We start from the raw sequence: 24,087 nt of genomic DNA, 5'->3' as shown, positions 1-24,087 counted from the left end.
GGTGATGCCCACAGCTGGTCTGGAGACCAGTATTACAGAAGAAATACCAGGACAAACGGTTGCAAGCATGTCCTTCCATCGACCCAGGGCTTTAGATGAATGGTTTAGTCACTACGCTCATTGTCACTTGTTTTCCAGAGTGAAACTGAAAATCAATATGAAAAAATATTGACGAGTTGCTCCATCGTCCTCTCGTGGTGCAAATAGCGTTTCTCCCCGAGGTACTCAGCCTAAGCAATGCCAGGCCCTTCCCATAAAGCCATGCATAGTTGGTTCTTTTCCTTCGTCCTAAAATAGTTAACTTAATTTGACCTGAAAATTCAAAAGGAAAAGGTTGGCATTTTTAAAACTCAAAATTAAAATCTGTGTAGTAGAATTAGACAGGTCAATAGATTTTTTTTTCACATTGTGTAGACACAGCCATCCCCCTTATGGTATTGCCTGATTATTGAAATCCCCGTGAGCTGACAGAGTCTAGCTATTCCTGCGGACTGTGGCTTGAATGAGTACACCCTTCATACATTTCCTCTTTTCTTTTTTCTTCCTAATTAGTTTGTTTAAGTTGTTTTTGGAAAAGTGCCAAAAGAGAGGACCAAACGCCAGAGCTCACAAAGTAAACTACAGTTAGGTTCAATGTGAGATTAGCAGACCTGTGTGAATTACAATTTTGTTTTAATTTGAATCACCCAGAAAGATGCCAGTTATCCTGATGCTTCTTGGTGAAAGGGAAGCTGGAGAAGGTCTGTCTTATGAATTACAGAACTTCCAGTTAAATATGCATGGTGTACCACCCTGTGGCAATATTCTGCTACTGCATATGGCAAAATGAAAATAGAAATGATAGAGCTTTCTGAGCCAGAAGGGGAGAAAGGGAATATTTATATCCTGCAATAATTAGAGGTAGAGGTGGAAAGTATGTACAGATTTCAAATGAGAATTTAATGGCAAGCGTCATCACTGGGATTTAGTGTACAGTTTTAACTTATGCTTAGCTGGAAATTTCTGCAGATCTCTGTCTCTAAGTCAGTTGTTTCTTGGGGATAAAATGATGATGTCATGTTCTTTGTGTTCTGGATTTGCAGCATATTGCCAGAAGTATTTTCTCTTCTGAATTGATGTTTCACCCACATGACTGTGCCTCTCCTGAGAGAAAGGGTGGAACATGATGGTTGCCAGGCTCAGTGGCACAGAATGCTGCTTCTGTCCAGTTCTCAGATGTGCCCTAGTTCCACAGACAGGAGATCATGCCTGGCCCTCTCAGTTTCAAATTCCAAAGGAAGTGTTGGACTGTGACTCTTCTCCAGATACACTCATACCACATTAGGTTGTTGATCATGAGAGTCAACCAACAATTCTTGAGATAAAAAGACAGTTATAAAGTTTCCATTTTATCATTCAGAATAAATTGATAGAAGCTGTTTCAGTCTATGCACACCACATCATAGAGAATGGTGCTGTGCTTGTCCCATATTATGCAAGCAAAGAAAATTACATAAGAAAAACTATCTGTGACTTAAACAGGAAAATATTTTATTCTATGCCCATTGATTTTTAAAGAAAGATTAATACAGAAACGATGACCTTCATAGACATTAAATGATGCATTTTCTTTTTGTATCATTTTTAGTAAAAGAGTTTTGAGGGTTAGATCACTTAAAAATTAATCTTGGAGATAATGTGAAATAAGAGCATTGGTGTAATCAGAGGTCTACTTTATACTTGTTTGTTAAAATTCTAACAGATGGAGGGACAGATGTCAGAGCAATATAATTTGGCTCTCTGTCTGATTTTCATTGTTGATCACAATATGTGACTGCCTTTCAGCAAAGCTGAGCACAGGTGTACACTTCAGACTACAAAGAGGAACAGTGCAGAAAAGCAAATTTATCAAACCTAATGACAAGAGAGAAGGGGAGAGAGAGGACCAAGTTGAAACTGTTTTTTCTTCCTCACTGGGAAGCAGTGTCTTGAAATTATCATTCTAAAGGACTCTTTTTTTATGTTCCAAATGATAAAATAATTTTTTCCAAATGTTAAAAGATGCTGCCAAATAGCATAACCTTCAAATGTCAGAATGTTGTCTAACATTTATTTGGCACATTCTAGACTGCAACCTTGTACATTTTCCATTTCTTGCCTAATTAAACATCAACTTTAATTATGAGGAATCATTTATGCTTTCAGTTGTCGTTTATCAACAAGTTATCTTCACATTGAGAATTGTTTGAAATGGCACATGGGGGCACTCGAGTTTTATTACTTTACTATTCCTTCATTCCTGAAGCTTTTTTGGAAAATAGTAAAGGCTAATGAGTTTGATTTTTTTCCCCTACTCTAGATGGTACTTCACAATATATTTACAGCTAATTGTTAATTGTTTATTTCAAAAAGATGTGTCCTCAACCTAGTTTTCAAGTTAAGCAATTTTAAAGAAAAATGAAGTTATTTAAAATATGATTATTATATAATAGAGTAGTTGTGCACATTAATTAACCAGAAGAAAACTAATAATAGTCTAGTATTTTTATCTGTATGGCAGCAAAGTAACAATCTATAATGATTTATTACTTTTATTGAGTTGTATGTTGCTTTGCATGATTGACCAAAGATTAGAAGGGGGAAAACTAAGTATCAAATTTCATATAAAGTTATACCAAAGCACATTTAGAGCTCATATGACTTTACAGTCTTGTTTTAATATAAGATCAAGTCATATGTTTTAAGATCATATTTTATGTTCTCAGTTGTTAGGCCTATGACTAACAACAGAGTATATGGATAAACAGAAACCCTTTCTAGTCTAACCTTCAGATTAGACATGAAATTATTATATTTTTTGCCGTACATTGCCAAACTTGATTGCCCTGGTATCAGACAGAATAAATGCTTTATTGCTCTGTGGATGCTTCTGCAAGCTTTGTATCCACATGCAGAGAAGTTCTTTCATGTGCTTTCAATGTAGATGGCAGTTGCTAATTCAGGAAGCATTTATGGTGCGGTGTCTCAGCTGTGTCTGGCTCAGTGGCTCCCTGGTGTCAGAGTGGTGAGTGACTGGTCTGCTTCCTCAGGGTACTTTCAAAAGGGAAGATGCAGCTGATACCACCCAAACAAATGAGAAATTACAGTTTGAAATAGGAGGGCTGATACTTCAATATGGAAGAAACTGAGGAGGGAGCTGTATTGTCCAGAAGAACATTTCACCAAAATCCAGACTTCCAAAAAAAAACAAACACTAATAGATGTAGGGTGAGCAATTTCCACATACAAGCATTTGTGAGTGCAAATGTTTTAATAATGAATGGACTTGGAATGGGTGGAATAGATTAACTGCAGAGAATGATGATAAGAGCTGAGGGCAGAGAGATTCTAACTGCAAAAGAAAAGTAGAGACATGATTTAACCCGAAGAATGATCTAATAGGGAGGGTGTCCCTCTGTAAGGGTTCAACTTGGCTGCTGTGTGCAGAAAGAAAGATAGATATACCACAGCGATAAATATTTTAGCTGTTTAGGTAAGATGAGAATAGAGACTGAAATAGTTTAGTTACAGAGGTAAAAACAACATCAACTGAGATTAAAAAAATGTAATTATAACACAAAGGTCTCTAAACTTGAAAATAGACTGCACATGGCAGGGAAAGTAAGAGAGAAATCCACAGGCTTGGTTTTGGACAGGAATGTAAACATTATTCACTGAGATGGAAGGGATTGAAGAAGCACATTTGGAATGTGTTCATTTGGGGAAGGGCAAATTAATGGTGAGATTATAATTCCATTATAACTAGAGACATCAAATAGGCAATAGATGAAGAAGTCTTCACTCAAAATGGAAGAGGGAAGAAAGCTCACAGGTTGCTGAAGATCCATTAATCCAAGGCTGGGTGGAAAGAGCAGAGTATGAAGGAGAGAGTCCTAGAAACGGAGTGCAATGCTTAGAGATTCAGGTTTCATGTTCAAGCCTTGAACAAGAACAAATGACAGTTAAAATCTCCTGGAAACAGTACTTGACTGTCTTGACTTTCTGAAAGATGAACTTTGAAAGCCATACCAGAAGATATTCTTAATAATAAACATTACACCAGTAAAGCTAATGACTATGCTGTGTAAATATCCAAGATTAATGAAAATTTTTAAGTTTATTTTCATTCCAGGTAGTTTTTCTTTTATTAAATGACATTTTGAATTCCCAGAAGCAACATGACTCATACTTGTTTCTCAATGTCCCAGTACCAAATGGCATTTAACATTGAGGGGTGCTGTTTCTTGAAGCAGTCTATCATCAGCAGTATTGCTAATAATTTCTTCACATGTTTAATATAGTGTTTGTGACTTCCATGTAACTTAATTTAGAAACACATGCCCACACAAATCCCTATTCCTACCTCCACCCCTATTTGATGTACATAGTTATAGATGATTCGTGGTAATTCAATATTATAAGGACACCAAGTTTGTGCTTATAGACATTTAAATTATTTCTTATTTGTAAAGGAAGATTAAAATAAGATTATGGTTTGATGTAACTTAAAAACTTCCCTTATTAAGCATAGTAACACAATAGAATCTTCTTTCTTACTTGTTGGCATATTGTTGGTTTTTATTTTCTTCTTTGGAATAGTAACTTTGGTAGAGAGGATGACTTCTACATTTCTGTAGTATTTCCATTTTAGAGTAGATAGTATGAAAAAAATATTGAAGTAGCATCTGTTCATCCCCGGATTTTCCAGACAGCCCTGGCTTTAGGTATCTTCCACTAACACCCCTTGAGCTTTTGCTCCTGAATACTCAATCGGAGGCAGGGCAAAGCTGACTAATGTTACAGAATAGTCAGGGCCCTCACTGCCTATCCACACATGCATCCTTGCATGTTTCCAACTAGGTTGCGACTGTAGCTATTCAAAACAGCATTACCTATGCTTTTTACAAGGGAAATGCTTATAAAATATTATGGTCCCATATGGTCATTGCTGTAGCATATGCTATAGGTAGAGGGCCTTTCTGAGTGTTAGCGTATACTTGACAAATGAAGGAGTCTCTGCTAGGATGCCCCTTGCCATTACAAAACAAGAAACTCATTGCTGAAACAGATGAGCTGATTTAATCATTGAAAACTTCAGCAGACTCCTCTTCCCCAAGTGTGCACTACGCTAACCAAAACTGAACTGTATCCATTTTTTTCCCCTAGAGGCAACAGTTTTGAGCTATGATGGGAGTATGTTCATGAAAATTCAGCTACCAGTGGTGATGCACACCGAGGCCGAGGATGTGTCTTTACGGTTCAGATCCCAGCGTGCATATGGTATTCTGATGGCAACCACTTCTAGAGACTCCGCAGACACCCTTCGACTGGAGCTAGATGCAGGGCGTGTGAAACTCACGGTCAATCTAGGTAACAATATGCCTTCCACCATTAAGCTGACACTTCTCACTTTTTGTTCAGTTTTGCCTGCAAACATTTTTCAACTAGCCTGTTTGCTATGAAAAGTTAAAACAATCAATTAATGCTTTGGTGGGCATCACTATTTTTATGTTCAACATAATTTAGTGTTTTGTGATTCCTACCAATGAGGGTTTGGGGAAGCCCTATCAGTGAGATGATTTTGAAACTTTGAATTATGAGGCTTTAAGCTGTCTCAACATGGATTTTTTCTATGATATTTACTGATGTACTAATGGGTGGTAGATGACACCCTTGAAAAATAAATAAATAAATGAACGAACAAGCTCAACATGTGTTAGATAACATGCACATGAGATATATTGAATTTATACTTTGACGTCTAGAACAACAGTTGTTCTTGCTTCCTCCTTGGGCTTCTCCTTTGAATAGCCATCTTTGTGGTCCTCCATCTCTTCTGTTTTGGAGTACTGTGTGGGATATTTTGCTGTCATTCAGCAATCCACAACCCTTCAATGCCCAAAGTCTGCGGCCCTCAGCAAACAGCCACGAGAACAGTAAGGACACAGGCTCCTTTACAGAGAGATAATGCTTTCCTGATTAAGTGTACCAACAAAAAGAGTTGCTACAGTAAAACCTCACCAATCTAGATGAATTACGGAGTAAAAACAAAACAAACTAAGAAAAACATTGAACTATAGAATTTTAAAAGTATCGGACTTTATTATTTTTTAGTTAAATTTAGCTAATTTAACCTCAAATTAATATAAGCTGTGAAATGTTGTGAAAGGATGGGTTTAGAAGTTTATTTCAGTGAATGGAGAAGAAAGGTCCTCCCTAATGAGATCCTGGTTCCCTGCAAGTTCTACCATCAACTTCTACTGAATCCTTGAAGTTAGTTTTCTAGCTGTGCTTGGCCTTTCAAAATCTTTATTCACAGGTCCCCTCCCCCCAAATGCCTCCATATCAAGTAAAGATTTAATATTCTGCCCAATAAGTTTCAATATTATCATTAAATCCAAATAAGTGAAAATGAATGAGGTTTTACTGTATTTCATGGCAGTAGTAAATACACACACACACACATGCATACATGCACGCACATGCAGGCACACACATGCACATATACACACACGTACACACAAACATGCACACACAGGCACGTACACACACATGAATCAGGAGAGGAAGAAAAACAAAATTTGAAACCATGTAGATTTATTTTCAGAATGATAATTAGAAGAAAACAACACGTGACATTTATGACAACCCAACCTACATTTTCAAATTGTGATGAGTAGAACAGTAGCTTATAAACTAGAAAAGTAACTCTTGCTAGCTTATTGCAATTAATTACGTTCAATAATACAAGTTAAACTAAGTTAAACAGTATAGTTTTAAAAAAAACATGCAGTACTGTTTATTGTTCTGTTAGAGTTCCCTCTAGTGACAATAATAGGTTACTACAAGAAAATGGAATAAAGGGCTTAATTGCGCAAAGAGGCTGATTGCTCGAAATGAGAACACTTAGAGGGGTTCTCAGCAGCAAAGCATTCTGTAGAAGGAGTTGTGTAGCTGCTGGTCCTTGGCTGTTTGCAACCACTTTTCTGATGCGGTTGACGACACATGACAAACTTAGCTATATGGACACAGAATCTAGGTTTATATTTTCCATGTTCCCCAAAGGCATTAAATATTAAGACAAAGGCCAAAAAATGCACTTATCTCTCCATAAAATACAATCAAAACATTCCATGCAGTTCTTTAAAAATAACTATTGTGTTATCCACACCAGGCATTCTATTTCATATCTGCTTTTATGTGAAGCAAGCACACAAAAAGAAAAATCAGAACGGTATTGTTAACTGTGATCCTCAATGTAGCTAAGAGAGGCATAGCCCTGTGTGCCGCACAGGATGGCTGGCTACTCCACAGCCATTGTAATGTCTAAGGATCCATACAGTTATTTCTTTTCGCCTTCAATTAGTACAAGGTGTGGAATCCACCAACATCTGGTTGTTAATGTTTTGTGCCCCTGAAAATCAAAATCAAAAGAGAAATATATATATATATATAAAATATTGGGATGAGAAAGAATAATTTTAATGTCTTTCTCCATTTGATGACTGCAGTTGTAAAGAATTCTGTCGGCCTTTGTGGGATATTAGATTTTGGAGGTCCAAGATGTCTGAGCCTAGCTGAGCTTGCACTGTACCCCATTGTGACGGAGCACTTTTAACTTTTGCTGAAAATAATCGTATGTTCTTTCACATATGGGGAGGATGTTGCAGCCAGTCTGAGTCAAGCATCTTTGACAGTTAACTACTTGTTACCTCACTTAGATATGTCACCATGTAGCTCTGTTTGAATTGGCCATAGTTTTAAACATTCTCTTGTTTCTAATGGTACGATTTTATAACAATAAATCTGGGTTCTAGAAGTATATAAAGAATAATGATACGGAGTGGCCAAATTTGCATGTGTCTGTCCCCGGAAGGGTGGACTGTAATTTTATTGGATGTCTGCAGCTATTACCTTGAAGGATAAATATTCATTTTTCATCTATTCTTCCCCATCTAGATTGTATCAGGATTAACTGTAATTCCAGTAAGTGCCTATTCAAAATTTTTAAACTGTTTTCCTCCATTACAATGTAAGCTAGTCAAGGAAAAGAGAGAGTAAGAGAAATGCATTTATAAAACTCATGATCTCACCTTGAAGCATACCAGTCCATCATCTGGGGTGTAAAAATTCATTTTATATTTAATCCATCCAAAGGTTTCCCACTGTGGTTCCTACTCCTATGTGGGAAAGAGGTGGCAGATATTTTGAAACAGAAGGTACAGCTGTCTAGAGAGGCTATCAGATTATGCATTGGTACTTGGTCAGAAATTGAAGTCCAGTAGTTCCCTTCATTATTAAATAGGGGAAAATACCATGAGCCTTATTTCCTTCTGTTTTTATCCCTTATCTCAAATATATAAAAGAAATGTTTAACTTCTCTTATTTTGAGAATTATTAATCGTCCTTCTAAATTTGTACAAAGATGTGCATACGAATAATGTGTTCCTCACCACCCTACATTCTTAGAAAATTTCTGAGTTTGAAGAGTTTATTCTTGATTATTAAGAATTTACATGATGAATTTTTACATCCTGATCATATATTGACAAAAATAACTTAAACCATTCAAATGTGATATGCATGCCAAATGACAAGTCAGAGAGATGCATGGACTGAGTTTTAATTGAATTTTGATGGAGATCTGAAAGGATATAAGGACTGTGGTTTTATTTTGAGTTCCAGCATTAAGTAATAAGTAAATCTATTCCATTTCTTTCTGTGAATGTTTAGATTTTTCTTTTCCAGGTTTTGCTGACCACATAATGAAAGCTCATCCAATGACCACAAATTCATTAACTACTTAATAAAATGATTCTAACACACCTCTAATCTCTCAATGTCATAGTAAGATTCTGGTCTCTGGCCCTGGAAGAAAGGTGCCTGTGAGTTGGTGGGACTTCCAAAATATTTGGCTGTTTCCAAAGGACAACAACTCATTCTCTGAGAGGAAAAATTGTAAAAGCAAAATAACTTCTCTAATAAATACATATTATTGCATATGCTTGGGTTTGAACACAAGGAACTGATACTTGTCCTCATGTGTGGTAATATTTTTAAGCAAGAAAAAAAGGTGAGTCTGATAAATCACAGAATCAACATTGAATTATAATCTATAGCCAGCTGTGGCAAGCACTTAAAAATGATCAAAATAATTCCTAAAAATTATCTCTCTGAGCTTTAACACAAATGCAATTTCAAGTTTGCATCAGCTCCTCTCCAGCTGTTCTCTTAGATACCTTCCTGAGAGGGAATTTTATAGGTTTTATAGGTCTGATTTTGTAGATCTGATGCCCTGGTGCCCAGAAGTACAGACAGAAGCACATTGGCAGCCCACAAAGTACTCTCTGTCTTCAAAGGTAGCTTTGTGCCTTAATACAATGGTAGAGTCTACTGATTCCTGATGAGCTGTAGAAAATTCCTGTGGGGAAAATATTTACTTCTATACTTTCCCTTTATGTATTTCTTTTATTTAATTTGTATTAAGCACAGAATAAAACATTAATTTTTTAATTATAAAATGAAAATATACACTCTGACAATTAATGGAAGAAGCTAAGTCAAATGTAATTCTCTGTTGTTTAGCTACAATTGATTAGAACCTATATTGAACATAAATAAGTCTTCTTAGACTCAAGTCCGCATTGTCTGCTATGAGGCTCTAGTAATATGATACTACAGACAGTCTTTCCCTACACTTTGCATACTTCATAGAATAATAACTTTGAAGACAAAGATTTTCACTGGTTAGTGATTTTTTCCTTTTTAAAGTAGTATAAGTTACACTTGCACACTTGAATTAAATGAGTGGATCTCAAGCTTTCAGTGCGCACCTCGGACAGGACTGCAAATGCCTTAGCTTGACAGTAGGCCCTGGAAGAAACATTCAGTGACAAGGTAATGTTCCCATTTTCTTTTGCCTTTGTTTTGCTGGGGGAGCCGGGGACAGATGTAGTGAATTTCATGAAGATGAGTCAAATTTGAGACTAGTTAGGAATTTATGAATCAAATAACATTCACCTGTTTTCACCCAAAGCACACTTGTTACTCAAGCAAAAATTAATTGGAAATATTTGTATCTCAGTCTAACTACAATGAGCAATTAATTGTGTGCAACTTTCATGAGCCCTAAGCTTGTCTGACACTTTGACAGTCATACACATTTACTATGTCACACTTGCATGGCATCACTGTCTTGAAATATTGTATGAAGCACTTAAATTGATATATTTTAAGAAAACTACCACAGGCACTAAATGGACTATAACGAAAAAGATTTCCATAAATTGAAAAATTATACTCTAAATTGTTCATATTGAGCAGAAGCCACCTGAGATTTATTTCTGCACATTGACTTGGGATTTTAATGTTTTGATCTTTTGGATGGTAAAGAAAAAGTGTCATAGACAAATCTCAGTTCACTGCATACCTTTGCCAGTATCAGCATGAAAATATGTTAGCTCTTTGCAACTTAGAATTAGAATATGGTCGGTTTGAAAACCTGTGGGCTGAAAGGTAAACATGAACACATATGGATCTCCACTGGCCTCTGCTCAGGGTCACAAGGAAGGAAAGGGGCAGGGAGATGATCCTTTCCTATTTCCTGCTCTGAGAAAAGCGAATCTTGTGTGTTAGTCACCTCTCTGCTGTAATAAGCGCCGTGACCGGAAGCAACTGATAGAAAGTAAAGTTTATTTGGGCTTGTGACTGCAAAGGACTAAGAGCCCGTCATGACGACACGGAGGCAGGTGACAGGCAGGCAGGTGACAGGGAGGCAGGTGACAGGGAGGCAGGTGAGTGGGCTGCAAATGTGGTGAAAGGAGCAGGAATCTGAGAGCTCACATCTTGATGGCACAGTGGAAGTGGTCTGAGGCTATGAACTCTCTAAACCTGAGCAGTGACATCCTTGCTCCACCAAGACTGCACCTGCCCATTGTCTCCTCAAATATTGCCACCAAATGGGAACCAGGTGTTCAAATGCCTGAGACTGGGGAAGGGGCATTTCCAGTTTAAACCATCACACCTTGATTCAATAATTTTGTAATGCAATGGCCAAAACAAATAAACAAACAAACAGAAAACCCCAAACCAACCACCACTTTAGATAATTTCTGGGTAAATAAAGATAATTTAATACAGTTAGTTGGGAAAGGACTGAGAATTCACATCCATTTAACATAAAGATGAAGAATATTTGAATTAATCAAAAAAACTATAGGCTACTTGCCAAAAATCATCATAAAACTATACTAATATGAACTAAATAATAATAAATATTGTCAAAAAAGTGTTTTTTAGCCGAGCCTCAATAATTGGCTATGAAATAATATTACAAACATGTATTTGACAGTCTCTTGGCTGTTCTGTAATATTAAATGACTTATGTTTTTAAGACTATAAGAAATTGCAAAAGGAACTTTCTATTCCAGGTAGAAATTTCTCAAATGCTGTTTGTAGGGTCTGTACAAAATTTTGCTCTTAGTCTGTATTCTTCTCATTGCAAAACCACATAGCTAGAGTCTCTTTGAAACTCTTGAGTTACCAAGAGAGGTCTGATTTCAAACTAGATACACAGTGATTTCAAACAGTACGTCTAAACTGATTAGATGATACTTACATTTTCTGAAAAAAATTGCCTTTGTAGTGGTGTATTGGTTATTTAATTTTTTCTGTGCATCCTTAGAAGCATTTAGAGCTATAATCTTTGGAGGTTGAAAGATACTGAAAATTTGGAAGCCAGATTTGCATTCCTGACCCATGGTTGGGTCCTAATGGTCATAGAAGTAACTACTTTCATTTTGTAGTGGATATAGTAATGATTTAATTTTGTTTTTGATTTTTTTTGCTTGTTATTCTCAATAGTTTTTGTTTTTTTTCATAGTAGTGGCATATTACAGAATGTTCTTGCCTACAGGAAGACATAAATCCATTAGAGCAATGGATTGTGTGAGTTTATGTGTGTGTGTGTGTGTGTGTGTGTGTGTGTGTGAGAGAGAGAGAGAGAGAGAGAGAGAGAGAGAGAGAGAGAGAGAGAGAGGGAGGGAGGGAGGGAGGGAAGGAGGGAGGGAGGGAGAGAGAGGTGGAGAGAAGAGGAGAAGGGTGTTCAGGCCCTTTCAAGTGCTAGAGGTTAATGCTAGGTCTCTTTCTCTGTAGTTTTCCACCATCTTTTGTGAGATGGAGCTCAGCAGTTGGGTAGATGCACTAGTTAATGACCTCCTCCTCCATGTCCCAGAGCACAGACAGTAAACACGGCCTGTGAGAGGAAGCTCAAGTCCTCATGCTTGGCCTGAGAGCACTTCCCTCACTGGACTTCTCCCAGCCCGAGAAATGCATTTCTCTGCATCGTGCTCTCTGCTTTTCTTGTTTCCGTTTGCCTTTCTGGTTGTGTGCTGGCTTGTCGCCCTTCTTCCCTGCTTGTTCTTCCTTCCTACTGCTCTCTCTGTTTCTTTCTGAGTATAGGTGTATATATACACAATATAGGTATATTATCACACACCTATAATGTGGCTTTCTTCTCTTTCCTTTCTTCTTACTTCTGTAAGAGAAGAAAACCTCATTGGGGCTAGGACAATTACTTCAATAGGCACAACTTTCAACTGCTTTTGGCTTATCATACCAAGTGATTCATCTAAGATGCCTAAACAACAAAATTGCAGAAGATATTAATGTGGACAAAATGTCAAGGGGTAAAGTTCAAAGTCTTTTTACAGCACAAAGCCCCAGTCCTAGAGACAGAAGGGAATCTAAAGCCAACTACTTAACCTCACTTTTGACTGGAAAAAGATAAGCAACATTTTAAGCAGTATTGTTATTGGAAAATGGACTTTGATGGATGCCTAGGGTGGATAATAAGATCTTTGTATTATCATTTTATTACCAGAATGAAAAGATCAACTGGATATTAGTTATCACCAATTTTTTCTATGTAGATAAAAATGGAAAGCAATAAAAGAATGCAAAATGTCAACCTGTGGCACTTAAGCCATTTTAGATTGCTGTGATCAAGCTGTCACTTGGCAAAGCTACTTAAAAAGATAGGCGTGCATTCTGGGGGACAGTGCAGAGTAGAGTGGAGCAAGTGTGCAGCTCAGAGCTGCATGGTCCCCGCAGAGCAGAAGACTTGAGAAGGCAGCTTTCTGCCGGATCTCCCAACATAGGAGTTTGTTTTGTAGAGCTTATCAGTAATTACCTCTGAGTGGCCTGTGTTGTCTACCACCTGGGTTAGATGACACCGCAGAAATAACAGATGAAAAAAACATACAGAAAATTTAATTTTGTTATTGTCATTAACTGGATGTATGTTAAAGGAAAGAAAGATAAAGAAGCAGTTTCATAAATCATCGTTTTCAGCAAAACATTAAGAGTAATGGAATATAAAACATAGAGGAAAATTATAGGTCTCTAACAGAAAACAAGCAGCTAAGATAGACAGAGGGTTTTGAATATAGCCGCGGGTCTGGACAGCTCTCAAAGCTGGAATGGAACTTGAAAGAAGCCTGTTTGGATCATCTTCACACTTAAACTGGGGAGGAGTGGAAGGAAGAATACAGCTTTTCCTGACTGCATAGACAGGCTACGGTAGGTGAGGGACTGCAGACAGAAGCCTTGGATCTAACATGACCAGTCTCCCACTGCTTCGATGCCAATAGAGAAATCTACCTTGCTCCAAAATGCCAGAAATGATCATTATTTGTGCAGGTAGAACTCTTTCCAAACCCTGATGAAGGTGGAGTTCCTGATTAGTGCTGAATGTACTCAAGTGGTCTTTTATTATTGAGTATGGCTTTGTAATCATTAGTCTAGGCCAACGTTGTCAGGAAAACCTAAACAGTTTCTGACAAAATCATTCTGACTTTGATATTTCTGTCTTTATTTTTCTCTAAGATGGAAGCTTTCTTTTCTCTAACCAAATGTCACTCAGTGAATGACTGCAGCTTGCCTTCCAGGTAGTTTTCTGTGTTGAAAGGACAAACATCTGGGTACACTTGCTTTGAGCTTTTGTTCTTTTTTCAATTTTTTTTCTTTCCACTTGTTTTCCATTCTTTTTTCTGACTTTCTTTCTTTCCTCCATACCCCTCTTTCTGAGGGGATGTGACATTTTCATCATGGATCAAGAAAAATGAGAGAGAAATATGATTAGCCACTACTTGTTGGTGGATAGATGTATTTTTTTCCTTTTGCTTTTAGGTCTCTCATTGAGAGATATATGGTTAGTTTCATTAGCTGTTTATTTCCTTTTTTTTTCTGTACAGTTGATCTTTTTACTTTTGTACTTGTAATGATTCAATTCCATAAGCATCTAATTTCTATAGGATCAAAAACACTAATAAGAGCTCAAAATATTTAAAATAGCATCTGATATCAAGGAAATAGTAATACCTAAAACTGATCCAATATGTCCATCAAATCACTCCTTTAGAAATTAGCATTACCAGTTTTATTCATATAAAGTTATTAATGACTTGTGCCTTATCTGTTACTTATCTAAAAATATGAAAATAAATATCATGATCATAGAGTTCAATTAATCACTAAGCAGGAAGTGTCCATCTTCCACCTGTTAAAGCAGATTCATAACATAAAAGGTGATATCATTGTCCAGTTAACTCCTGGTAAGACAAGCAGAGTGTAGGTATCACAGCTTAGCTTGTATTTAAATGAGCATGGATACATATATCACATTTGGGTACCATGGTTTAAGACGTGAAATAAAAATTTTTAAATTTTTGAGAATTTTGTTTGATAATTTTTAAAAGTTTTTTCATAGGTAGATGTTTTCTATTTGATTATTTATGTATGCAAATATACATAAGCATATTGCATAGATTTCCAAAAATGTCTAATATCTACATATTCTGTTAGTTTCCCTAAATTTCAGAATATCTTTCATTCCAGCATAACTAAACTATGTTCCCACTAAGTCACAAATCATGAGAACTCAAATATTTTTTAGATGGAATAATACCACTGTATACAAATAAAAATTTTATTATGCCAAATAATAACATTACTAAACACAGTAAGGTATCCTGACCATTAACCAGAATATATATTTGAGCATTTAGTAAGAACTCACCGTTGCTATCCCTTCTTATCTAGTCACAAAGATACTTCATAAAGACCACTAATAGTTAGTACTTGAGAAAACTAATACTGTTCTTCAAAGTTTATAGTGTATTAAATTTGTTCCATATTTGAGAACTAGATACATTTGGACAGTCTTAGTGGTAAAGGTTTGTTATTAGGATACACTAAGAATCAGTACAATATGAGTTAATTTTAGTCATGACAGAAAGTTGGGGATATTGAATGGGGTTCAAGCACTGGAGGATAGTGCAGATCTCTGTTGCTTTAACTGTGAGGGACTGCTGCCATCCCAAGACTCCCTCTCAATCGTTTGTGATTATGATCACAAGCTGTCTGCTCTTTTTGCCCCTCTGGGATCTTGGTCACTCCTCTCCTTTCTGCTGATTCCCTTGTTTTTCCTCTGCTGTGGCTTTTCCATGTCTTTGGTGGACTCATGGTGCCCTTTACCTTGTGAGTGTTTCCATTTGTGGCTCGGTCTGTGCTGCATGTCTTTATTTTTCACGTTGTTGCTCTTTTTCTGTTTACTCTGTGTGCTGTGGATCTCAACTCTCCTGGGAGATTTGAGTGGGCTCGTTACTTCAAAATGTCTCATTGGACTGAGCTTTCAAATCAGTATATCCTTGACCTGTTAACAAGAGGTTAGACTTGGTGGGGAATGTCCACTCTTGAACCAATCATCTGGCTTCAAAACTTGGTACACCATGGTACACTATCTTCAGAGGGGACATCTAGACTGCCAGAGTTCCACAAACGCTAATTCTCTGAGCTGTATGACTAAAGTATTTTCACTGTGGCTATAGAATGGCTCTGGGGATTGCAATCTCTTCACTACATCACTGTCATGTCAGTTGAATGGAAAATGTTACTTCAATAGAAAGGGAGGGTACCAGAATTGATTTATTTTCTTTGCTCCTTTTCAATGAAAATGAAGAGCAAGATGGCTGTGAAATATATTGAGAAAATAATAAATGCTAAAATACTCAAATTATTATGATTTTATTGACCAGTTTTACTCCTTTGTTAATTATTTGCTCAATGTCACTTCTTATCACAATTAACAGCTCTTTGACTTAAATACAAATTTTCATTGCTTTGAACTATTGCAGCCAATGGAACTTCAGTGTCTGTTGACTGCATATGTGTGTATATATAAGCTTGCTTTAGAAATGCACAGTGTAGCCAGATGCCCATTTGCACATGCCCATAATCTTGCCTTTTCAGAAGTAGAGCCAGGAGGACTAGGCATTCAGAGTTGTTCTAGTGACATAGCAAGTTTAAGGTCTACCTGGTTTATGTGAGACTTTTGAAAAAAATAGAAAGAAAGGAAGGAAGGAAGAGAAGGAAAGAAAAGAGCAAAAGTAAGAAAGAAGAGCTATATATAATATGAGAAATACAAACATGTTTTAAATTTACATGAGAATTATGTAGGGAGCTAGCGAAATTTGTTCATGAATCAGGAATCAGGAAATTTCTCATTCATGGCTACAGAATATAAAGAATTTTTAATCATTTTACATGTCATAAAATAAAAAGGAGTAGAATAGTTTATTTATGTGAAGAAAACCCCCTGAAACTTAACTAACAGCTACAAGTAACAAACTTTTACTCTGTATTTCATGCATTATAAAAATTCTCATTAAATGAAAAGAAAATGACTTGATATAATTATTGAAACGTTCTTAGAATGTAGACTATTCATCATATAAACAGTATAGAAATAGGCAGACCAGTACAGAACCTAGACCATGATACAATAACAAACTTATTTTTAAAAATTGTTAATAGAGCAGGGCAGTAGTGGCGCACGCCTTTAATCCCAGCACTCGGGAGGCAGAGCCATTCGTAACTCTGTGAGTTCGAGGCCAGCCTGGGCTAGAGAGCGAGGTCCAGGACAGGCACCAAAATTACACAGAGAAACCCTGTCTCGAAAAACCAAAAAAAAAGTGTTAATAACCATACATATGAGTTCTGACCCTAACTCCAGAGGTGATGAATTTTGACTTATTTAAATAGATCTTGTATATGTAAACCTAATCATCTTATGTCAGAAAATTTATTAAGTCAGCCCAGAAATTTTATATTCCAAAGAGTACTTTGACAGTTCTTTAAACTATATAATCTATTAAGTAAAACATTTTAGCCAATAGGTGTAAGAAATAATATTACACCGAGGGTGTAGAATAGCTGAATGGTAGAACACGTGCCTAGTAGTAGAACCTTGGCTTCTACCACAGTAATGGAGATATTGGAAGGATGGAGGGAGAGACAGATAGGCACATAGAGACAAAGAGATATAAATGCAGCGATAGAGAGCGAGTGATGAAGGGAGAAATAGGGAGAGGGAGGTAGGGTAGGGAGGGGAGAGAGAGAGAGAGAGAGAGAGAGAGAGAACTTTCCTAGAGTTTCTGAATTCTGTCTTTCTGTTGGTGAGGTGCTAGTGACTCTAATTTCTTGCTTTTGCTCATCATGTCCACTTTCTAATTTCGTGTGATGAGTTTTTCCTTTACGTTTTAGTCTAAAGGCCATGAAAACTAGATAAAGTAAATGTCCTATTAAAATAAAATTAAAATCAACCCCATTATTATTTAGCCTGATTTAGCCTACATAGATAATATATCCATGAACATCTTAAATCTACTGGCATATTAAATTCCTCTTTTACTTTGGCTTTCAAAATAACTAGAATAAGTATCTTGTCTTTTAAATTTTATTTTATTTTCAATTATGTATGTCTGTGTGTAGATTTGTGAGCATAGAAGTGCAGGTGCCCAGACACTCCAGAAGCAGGTGTCAGATGCCATGAAGTTGGTGTTACAGGATGCTAGGAACCAACAGGTCCTCTCTGAGAGCAGTGCATGCTCCTAACCTACAGAGCCATCTCTTTAGTCCATGAATGTCTTTTAAGAAAAGATTTGGTTCCTAACCAGAAATAATAGTCATGTTTGGAAGCTTTGTGGAACAGAAAATATTCAAAAGTAGTATATGACTTCAAATGTCACAGAAAATTTTTATTAACATATTAAGTGCTCTCATGACTCAAACTTTGCATAATATATACATATGTATATATTATATATTATATATTATATGTGACACCATGTATATCCTATGTGGTTTTTATGCAGATAGATCATGATACACAGATTGTTTAAGTCCAAGGAAAGGATTTAGCAGTCATTGTGTCGTGATTAGAAACATTTTCTGCTCTCTTTCTAATTCTTGGGTGTGAAGGGCAGCTTTTCCATAGCCTTTAAATCCAAGCAGTCATGGAAGACTGGAACAGAAAGAAACAACTTCAAAGAACAGATTTCTGGTCACATTCCTTAAAGTGTGCTTTCTCAGCAAATAGGCCTCTGATTGACACTTAAAACAGAGACACGGGTTTCCAGGTGCCAACTGTTCTCCCCCTAAAAGAAAGCAAAGGACAAAGGAAAACTCAAGACAAGAAGGAGCTTGGCCCTGCCTGGAGGTGATATGCCAAGCTTTGTTGACTCCTATGGGAGACCTGCCCCTTTCTGAATGGAAGAGGAGTGGATGGGAGGTGGTGTAGGTAGAGGTGGGGAAGGGAACAGGAGGAGAGGAGGGAGGGGAAACTGTGCTTGGTATGGAAAATAAATGAAAAAAATTAGTAAGAAGATTATTTTAAAAAAAGAAAAAGAAAAAAAGGTACTTAATCCTATTTTTCACCAGAATGCTTTTTACTTTTGGAAAAAGCATATTCAAGAATATCCCCCAAATGCCAAAGATTTCTTAAATTTTATGAGATCAGCCTTGTCCTTAATAGTAGTCAGTGTAAGATATGAGAACTTTGAAGATGTGGAAAACAAAGCAAAAATCAAACCACTGTTCTGGAATGACATGGAGTAGATGCTAATCTATATATTCTTATGAAAAGTAAATTCTCTAACTATTTCAATAGTTTATTTATGCAAGAAAACTTATTTAATCCAATAATCTTTGCACTATGATGGATGATAACCCTGTTTATGAAATGTCAGTTTATGTATTAATTAATATTTATATGCTTAGAAACTATATGCATTTTAATTCCTAAAATTTGAGACAGGTTGACTCTGTATAGGTGTTGTATAAGATGAATTTAAATAAACACTAATGTAGATCAATATAACCTTTTTTTCAAATAAATGAACAACAAATATATTTTAATTTACATAGAAGCTCATTAACTCTTTAGTACTTAATTTTATACCTGTTAGCTATCCTATTATGTGATAAGCAATTCTTGGAAATGAACTTCTTTTTTAACCTTAAAATAAAATCACAGTCCAAATTTTTACTTTCATTTATAATTGGCTTATTTTATTTTGTGTATTTCTAAGCTTGTAAGTTGAGCTAGAATAGATTTGAGGAGAGCTATTTTTGAAACATTCTTTGAGCAATATATTTGTTTAACTTGTGTTTATTTTACTGTGTTGTGAAAATAACTATGCACTTGAAAGGTAGAATATATCTTTAAACTGTTGGCTTTTCCCATTGAAAAAAATATTTACATCAGAGGTATTTATCCTGATCTGTCATAAATGGGTACAATCAATATCACAACTCAGGAGTCTTACATATTTTTGTAGATGGTTTAAACTTTGTTTGTCTACTTTCCCACATCAACGGCATTTAGCCAGGAATGGAATGGGAGATAAAGAATCTGTAAACAGTGAAATTTATAATAGAATAAAGGCGCTGTAATGAGGAGACATCCCTTGAGGAATCTGTTTCAATCCCCAAATGTCAGCTCTTCTTGCCAACAAAATGCCTGTTTACCTACTTGTTTCAAAATTAAACATGAAAACTGAAGTTCCTGTAGTACCTAAGCTGACTAGCCTCTTTGCACCAAGAATTACTAACTGCTGGTCTTGGTCATTTTGCTCTCTTAGGCAGTACATACATACTTATTAAGTTCATTCTCAAAGAAGTTGAGAGAAAAGAAAAGTGTCCAAATAGTTATCAGCTTGTTGAATTACCCAAGTTCCCTAGCAATAAGATTTACTACATCCCATGCTTTTAAACATTAAAACAAGGGACATAGCTAATATCGTATGTGAATAGAAGCATTTAAGCATTTAAAGTTTATGGGGTGGCTTTCCATTAATCATTTGTCTTAAGTTAATCATTCATCTACCTAAATAAAATTCCCACAAAGTCTAAAATAAATAAATAAATAAAATATTTTAGCCAGGCATAGTGTCCCACACCTTTAATCCCAGAACTCAGGAGACAGAGGTGGGCAGATCTCTGTGAGTTCAAGGCCAGCCTGGTCTACATAGTGAGTTCCAGGACAGCCAGAGTGACATAGAGACACTGTCTCAAAAAACAAAAACAAAAAAAATGTAACCTTTCAACAAATACTTGGCAAATTGTTACTGTTCAAGGCACTGAGCAAGAAGAGATAGCATATATTCTCCAAGTTTCCAAATTTATCCAGAAGGAAATAATGACAACATAATATTGATAATAGTTATTATCATGAGAACTCACCATACAGCAGATGTTGCTTTAAGTGACAAAAATGCACTAAGCTCATTTGTAGACGAATGATTTCTCTTATTAGCATATTTTACAGATAAGAGTGCTAACTGAGGCACAGGGAATAGAAGTATATTGAACAAGTTCCCACCAGAACAGCTGTTCCTGATCAACATAAATAATGTTTTTGAAAGTACAGAACAAAAGCAGAAAGGATGATTTTAAGTAACAATCTAATCAGCACAGAAACACTGAACTCAATGTGATGGGTTTCTCTGGTTCATGAAATGCCTTTCCTCAGTGGTTAGTGTTCAGATTTTGAAGAATAGGCATGCTGAGGTTAATGTTTGATTTATGTTATATACTCAACATACTTTTTAATGGGAAAGGATATTTTTAATTTGAGTGAAACGCTGTGTGCCTGCCCTTAGGTCTTAAGGTAAACAGCTCTCCTTAAAGTCATTTTGAATCGTCTTCAAGCCTATAACCTTGTTGGAATTAAAGAGAATTTAAGGAGAAATAGAATACAGGTTGGAGTTACCTCATTTGGCTGGCCATCCATCTTGTGGTTCCTAGGGTGAGTGGTCTGTCACCAAGCCCAATTTGTTACTGGCATTAAACCCCACCAGCAGGACAGACCACAGGCAGTTCTCTGGTTCCCCACAGTTCATGCCATTAAGTGCAGGCAATGTGGCAAAAATGATTTCAGCTTTTCCTTGTGTGTACATTCCTGAATATAATAAACCTTATAGAAGGATGCTTCAAGACCAATTAAGTACAGACTGTATACTGCTAACTTAGACTGCTTTAACCTGTATAACCACCCAGGACCCTGAGGTGGGAGGACCCCATGCCAAGGCCAGTGTTCTCCTGTCCCTAGCTTCAGATTCTTCATTTGGGGCAGGGCCCCCATGTTTTCAGTTTGTACTAAGCCTGCAAATTATGTAGCCCGTTTGCCTATGGTATTATAGAAAGTAGCAAAGGAAGAGTGGAGGCGTATGATTTACATGTCTAATTTCAATTTGCAATTAAATTTCCTGTTGACTCACAGGAGAAGTAAAGAAAGCAAAACTTCACTTTCCCAGCTCACTGAAATCTGAGGAAGGCACTTAATAAAGAATTAATGTTCTTTGATTTTATTATAATTTATAAAAAATAGGTCAAATTAGTATTGAGTTTTTTTAAATAATTATTTTCAAACTAGAAACTAATAATGAAATCAAATGGCAGGCTGTGGGCGTCATAATCATAGCCCAAGAAACACATCCTCATGCCATTTTCTGATAGGGAATGTGGCTGCCAAGCACTGTGACTCAGACTTCAGGCTGCAGCCATCTCTGCTGTGACAAGGGCTTCTCTGCCTTCCAGCCTTGTCACAGTGACAAGGCTGGCTTCCAGCCTCCCACAGGGTCCTGCCTCCCACCACAGGCTAAGTGAGTTGCCAAATAACCCTGTTAACACCTGGGGAATTGATACAGATAGAAACCTATTTTTATATACATAAACTCACATACACAAGCATAAAACTTCCACATGAAGCCTTCTAAATCTGAGGAAAAGTAAGGTAATTAATGCATTCTAGATTTTGTGTTTTTAAAAGCATTTTAGTTGTTTTTTTTAGTTTGTGATTTTTCTTTATTTGTATGAAAATGATAAAACCTGGAACAATTCAGTACAGTTAGGATAATTACAATATTTAAGGTCATCTTTGGATCAAAGGCAACAGTAACTAAAACTCAGAATATCTGACTCTAAAACACTTGACTATTTTTATTATAATTTTTTTATTACTCAATGTATAGAAAATTATGGGAAAGTTTAAATTGCCTATTTATTAATGTGAACTTACAGGCTAAAAACAGAGACCACAAAGCTAGCCTTTTCTTTTAATAAAGTTTTATTCAAACACAACATAAACATTTGTTAACATGTAGTCTATATACAGCTTTTAGAAGAGCAAAACTGAATAATTACAATAGTGATGTATAGCTTTAGTTATTCTTTGGCTAGCAGCAAATATTCCATCCCTGACCTAGTAGTATACAAGATCTTTCAGAACAAAAACACCCCCAGTCAGGGTTGGCCAAAGCTGACATCATTGTTAGATACAAAATATATTTTCTAAATGCAAATGAATTGGAAAATGTGTTATGCAACCCAGAATAAATAAGAATAATTACATAACAAGAGACACAACAGGAACCACTTTTGCATTTTCCTAGTTCTGTGATGTCATGGCGCTGTATCTTCTCTCTAATTCAATTATAGGGTGTTACAGGCAATTTAATGGTTTTAAAATGTATAACAATCATGTATGAATGTAGAACCAATCTGTGAGTTTAAGGTGATACACTGCTTTTCAGAGTTTATTTCTGGACTATGGAAATGTTAATATCCACTTACACACTGATGCAATGTTTAGCCCAGATGGCTGTGGTAAAACATAATTAATAAAGTGGAGGCTGTAGATGAATCACCTCTAGAGTACAAACTTTGTTGAGTTCTACCTGCCTATCATCTGTGCAGGTTTCTGATGAAGGATTTACAGAAAGAGCATCAGAATGCTCGTGCTAAGTAATCTCATTGTAGAAGCAGATTAAGCATTGAGGTGTCTAGGTGGTGCTACAAAAGAGAAATTTCATTTTGTGCCAAAGAGACTGAGTGCATGGTAGAGATAACCCATTTGGGTACTCAGCATCTTTGAAATATATCCCTAGAGGCAGATATAGCTACCCAAAGGGTGTGAAGAGGTATGACAAAATTCTGTCTTGTGGCACACAAGTGTACTTTTCTTAAAAGTCCAAATATAAATGTTTGGATTTGCTTGATACATCTCTATCTACCTTTCAGTACTAGAGGCAGTTGTAAATTTCATCTGGAGGTCTCTGCTGGCTTCTTTGAAGGTTCCTGGCCTTTATTTTCATTGTCTTCTGTTGCTTCTCAGTGCCCACACTCCCAGGCTCACAAACCACTTTGAGCAGTTCACAAAGTACTTGCCCACATACTTTTCAATTTTAAAATACCTGAAATTTGCACCATGTACATCCTGTCTTACCCTATAAGACAAAGTGCATGCTTGTTGACCAATTTGAGTCCCATATGCTAATGCATTTTAAATTTATTTTCATAATTAAGTTGGCTATTTTAGAACCAAATGAGTAAAAGTAGTGAGTGTGTAATTTCAAATTCCAAATTCAAGCTTATTCTGCTATGTATACTAATGTACCTTGAAAGGTGCAAGTCTCTATATTTGAACCAAATGTTGAGAAGGTATATGTAAAAACACATCTCCTTCAACATTGCTTGTAAAATGTATACAGCTTCGAGGCTGCCTATGGCTTTCCCTGATACTTCTGCCCAGAGTAGGAATATCTACTGTAAATGCATGTAGACTAGAGTGGCTACATATTTCTGAGTAAGAAGGAATAGGTAATGATGTGAGCCAAAGATTATTCCCTGATTTTGGCCAGTTAGGTGGCTGTCCTAGTTAGAGTTTCTAGT

At 36.3% G+C, this 24,087-nt stretch overlaps 1 protein-coding gene across 32 annotated transcripts in view; it reads left to right on the top strand.

Moving 5' to 3' along the window:
* Nrxn1 (neurexin 1) overlaps positions 1-24,087 on the top strand; it is a 1,064,135-nt gene that overhangs the window by 460,294 nt on the left and 579,754 nt on the right. For 24 of the 32 annotated variants that reach the window (XM_052746545.1, XM_052746543.1, XM_052746544.1 and 21 more), the window contains 2 exons: positions 5,185-5,388; positions 7,978-8,004. In XM_052746545.1, the coding sequence (XP_052602505.1) occupies positions 5,185-5,388; positions 7,978-8,004 (231 nt within the window). The remainder of the gene's footprint in view (positions 1-5,184; positions 5,389-7,977; positions 8,005-24,087) is intronic. The other 8 variants (XM_052746549.1, XM_052746567.1, XM_052746554.1 and 5 more) reach the window with 1 other exon arrangement.

Source organism: Peromyscus californicus, unplaced genomic scaffold (assembly GCF_007827085.1).
Source record: "Peromyscus californicus insignis strain IS unplaced genomic scaffold, ASM782708v3 Scaffold_1__1_contigs__length_55948999, whole genome shotgun sequence".
In the NCBI taxonomy this organism is placed as follows: domain Eukaryota; kingdom Metazoa; phylum Chordata; class Mammalia; order Rodentia; family Cricetidae; genus Peromyscus; species Peromyscus californicus.
The sequence above is the reverse complement of the archived record's forward strand: the minus strand, read 5'-3'. Positions and strand labels throughout refer to the sequence as shown.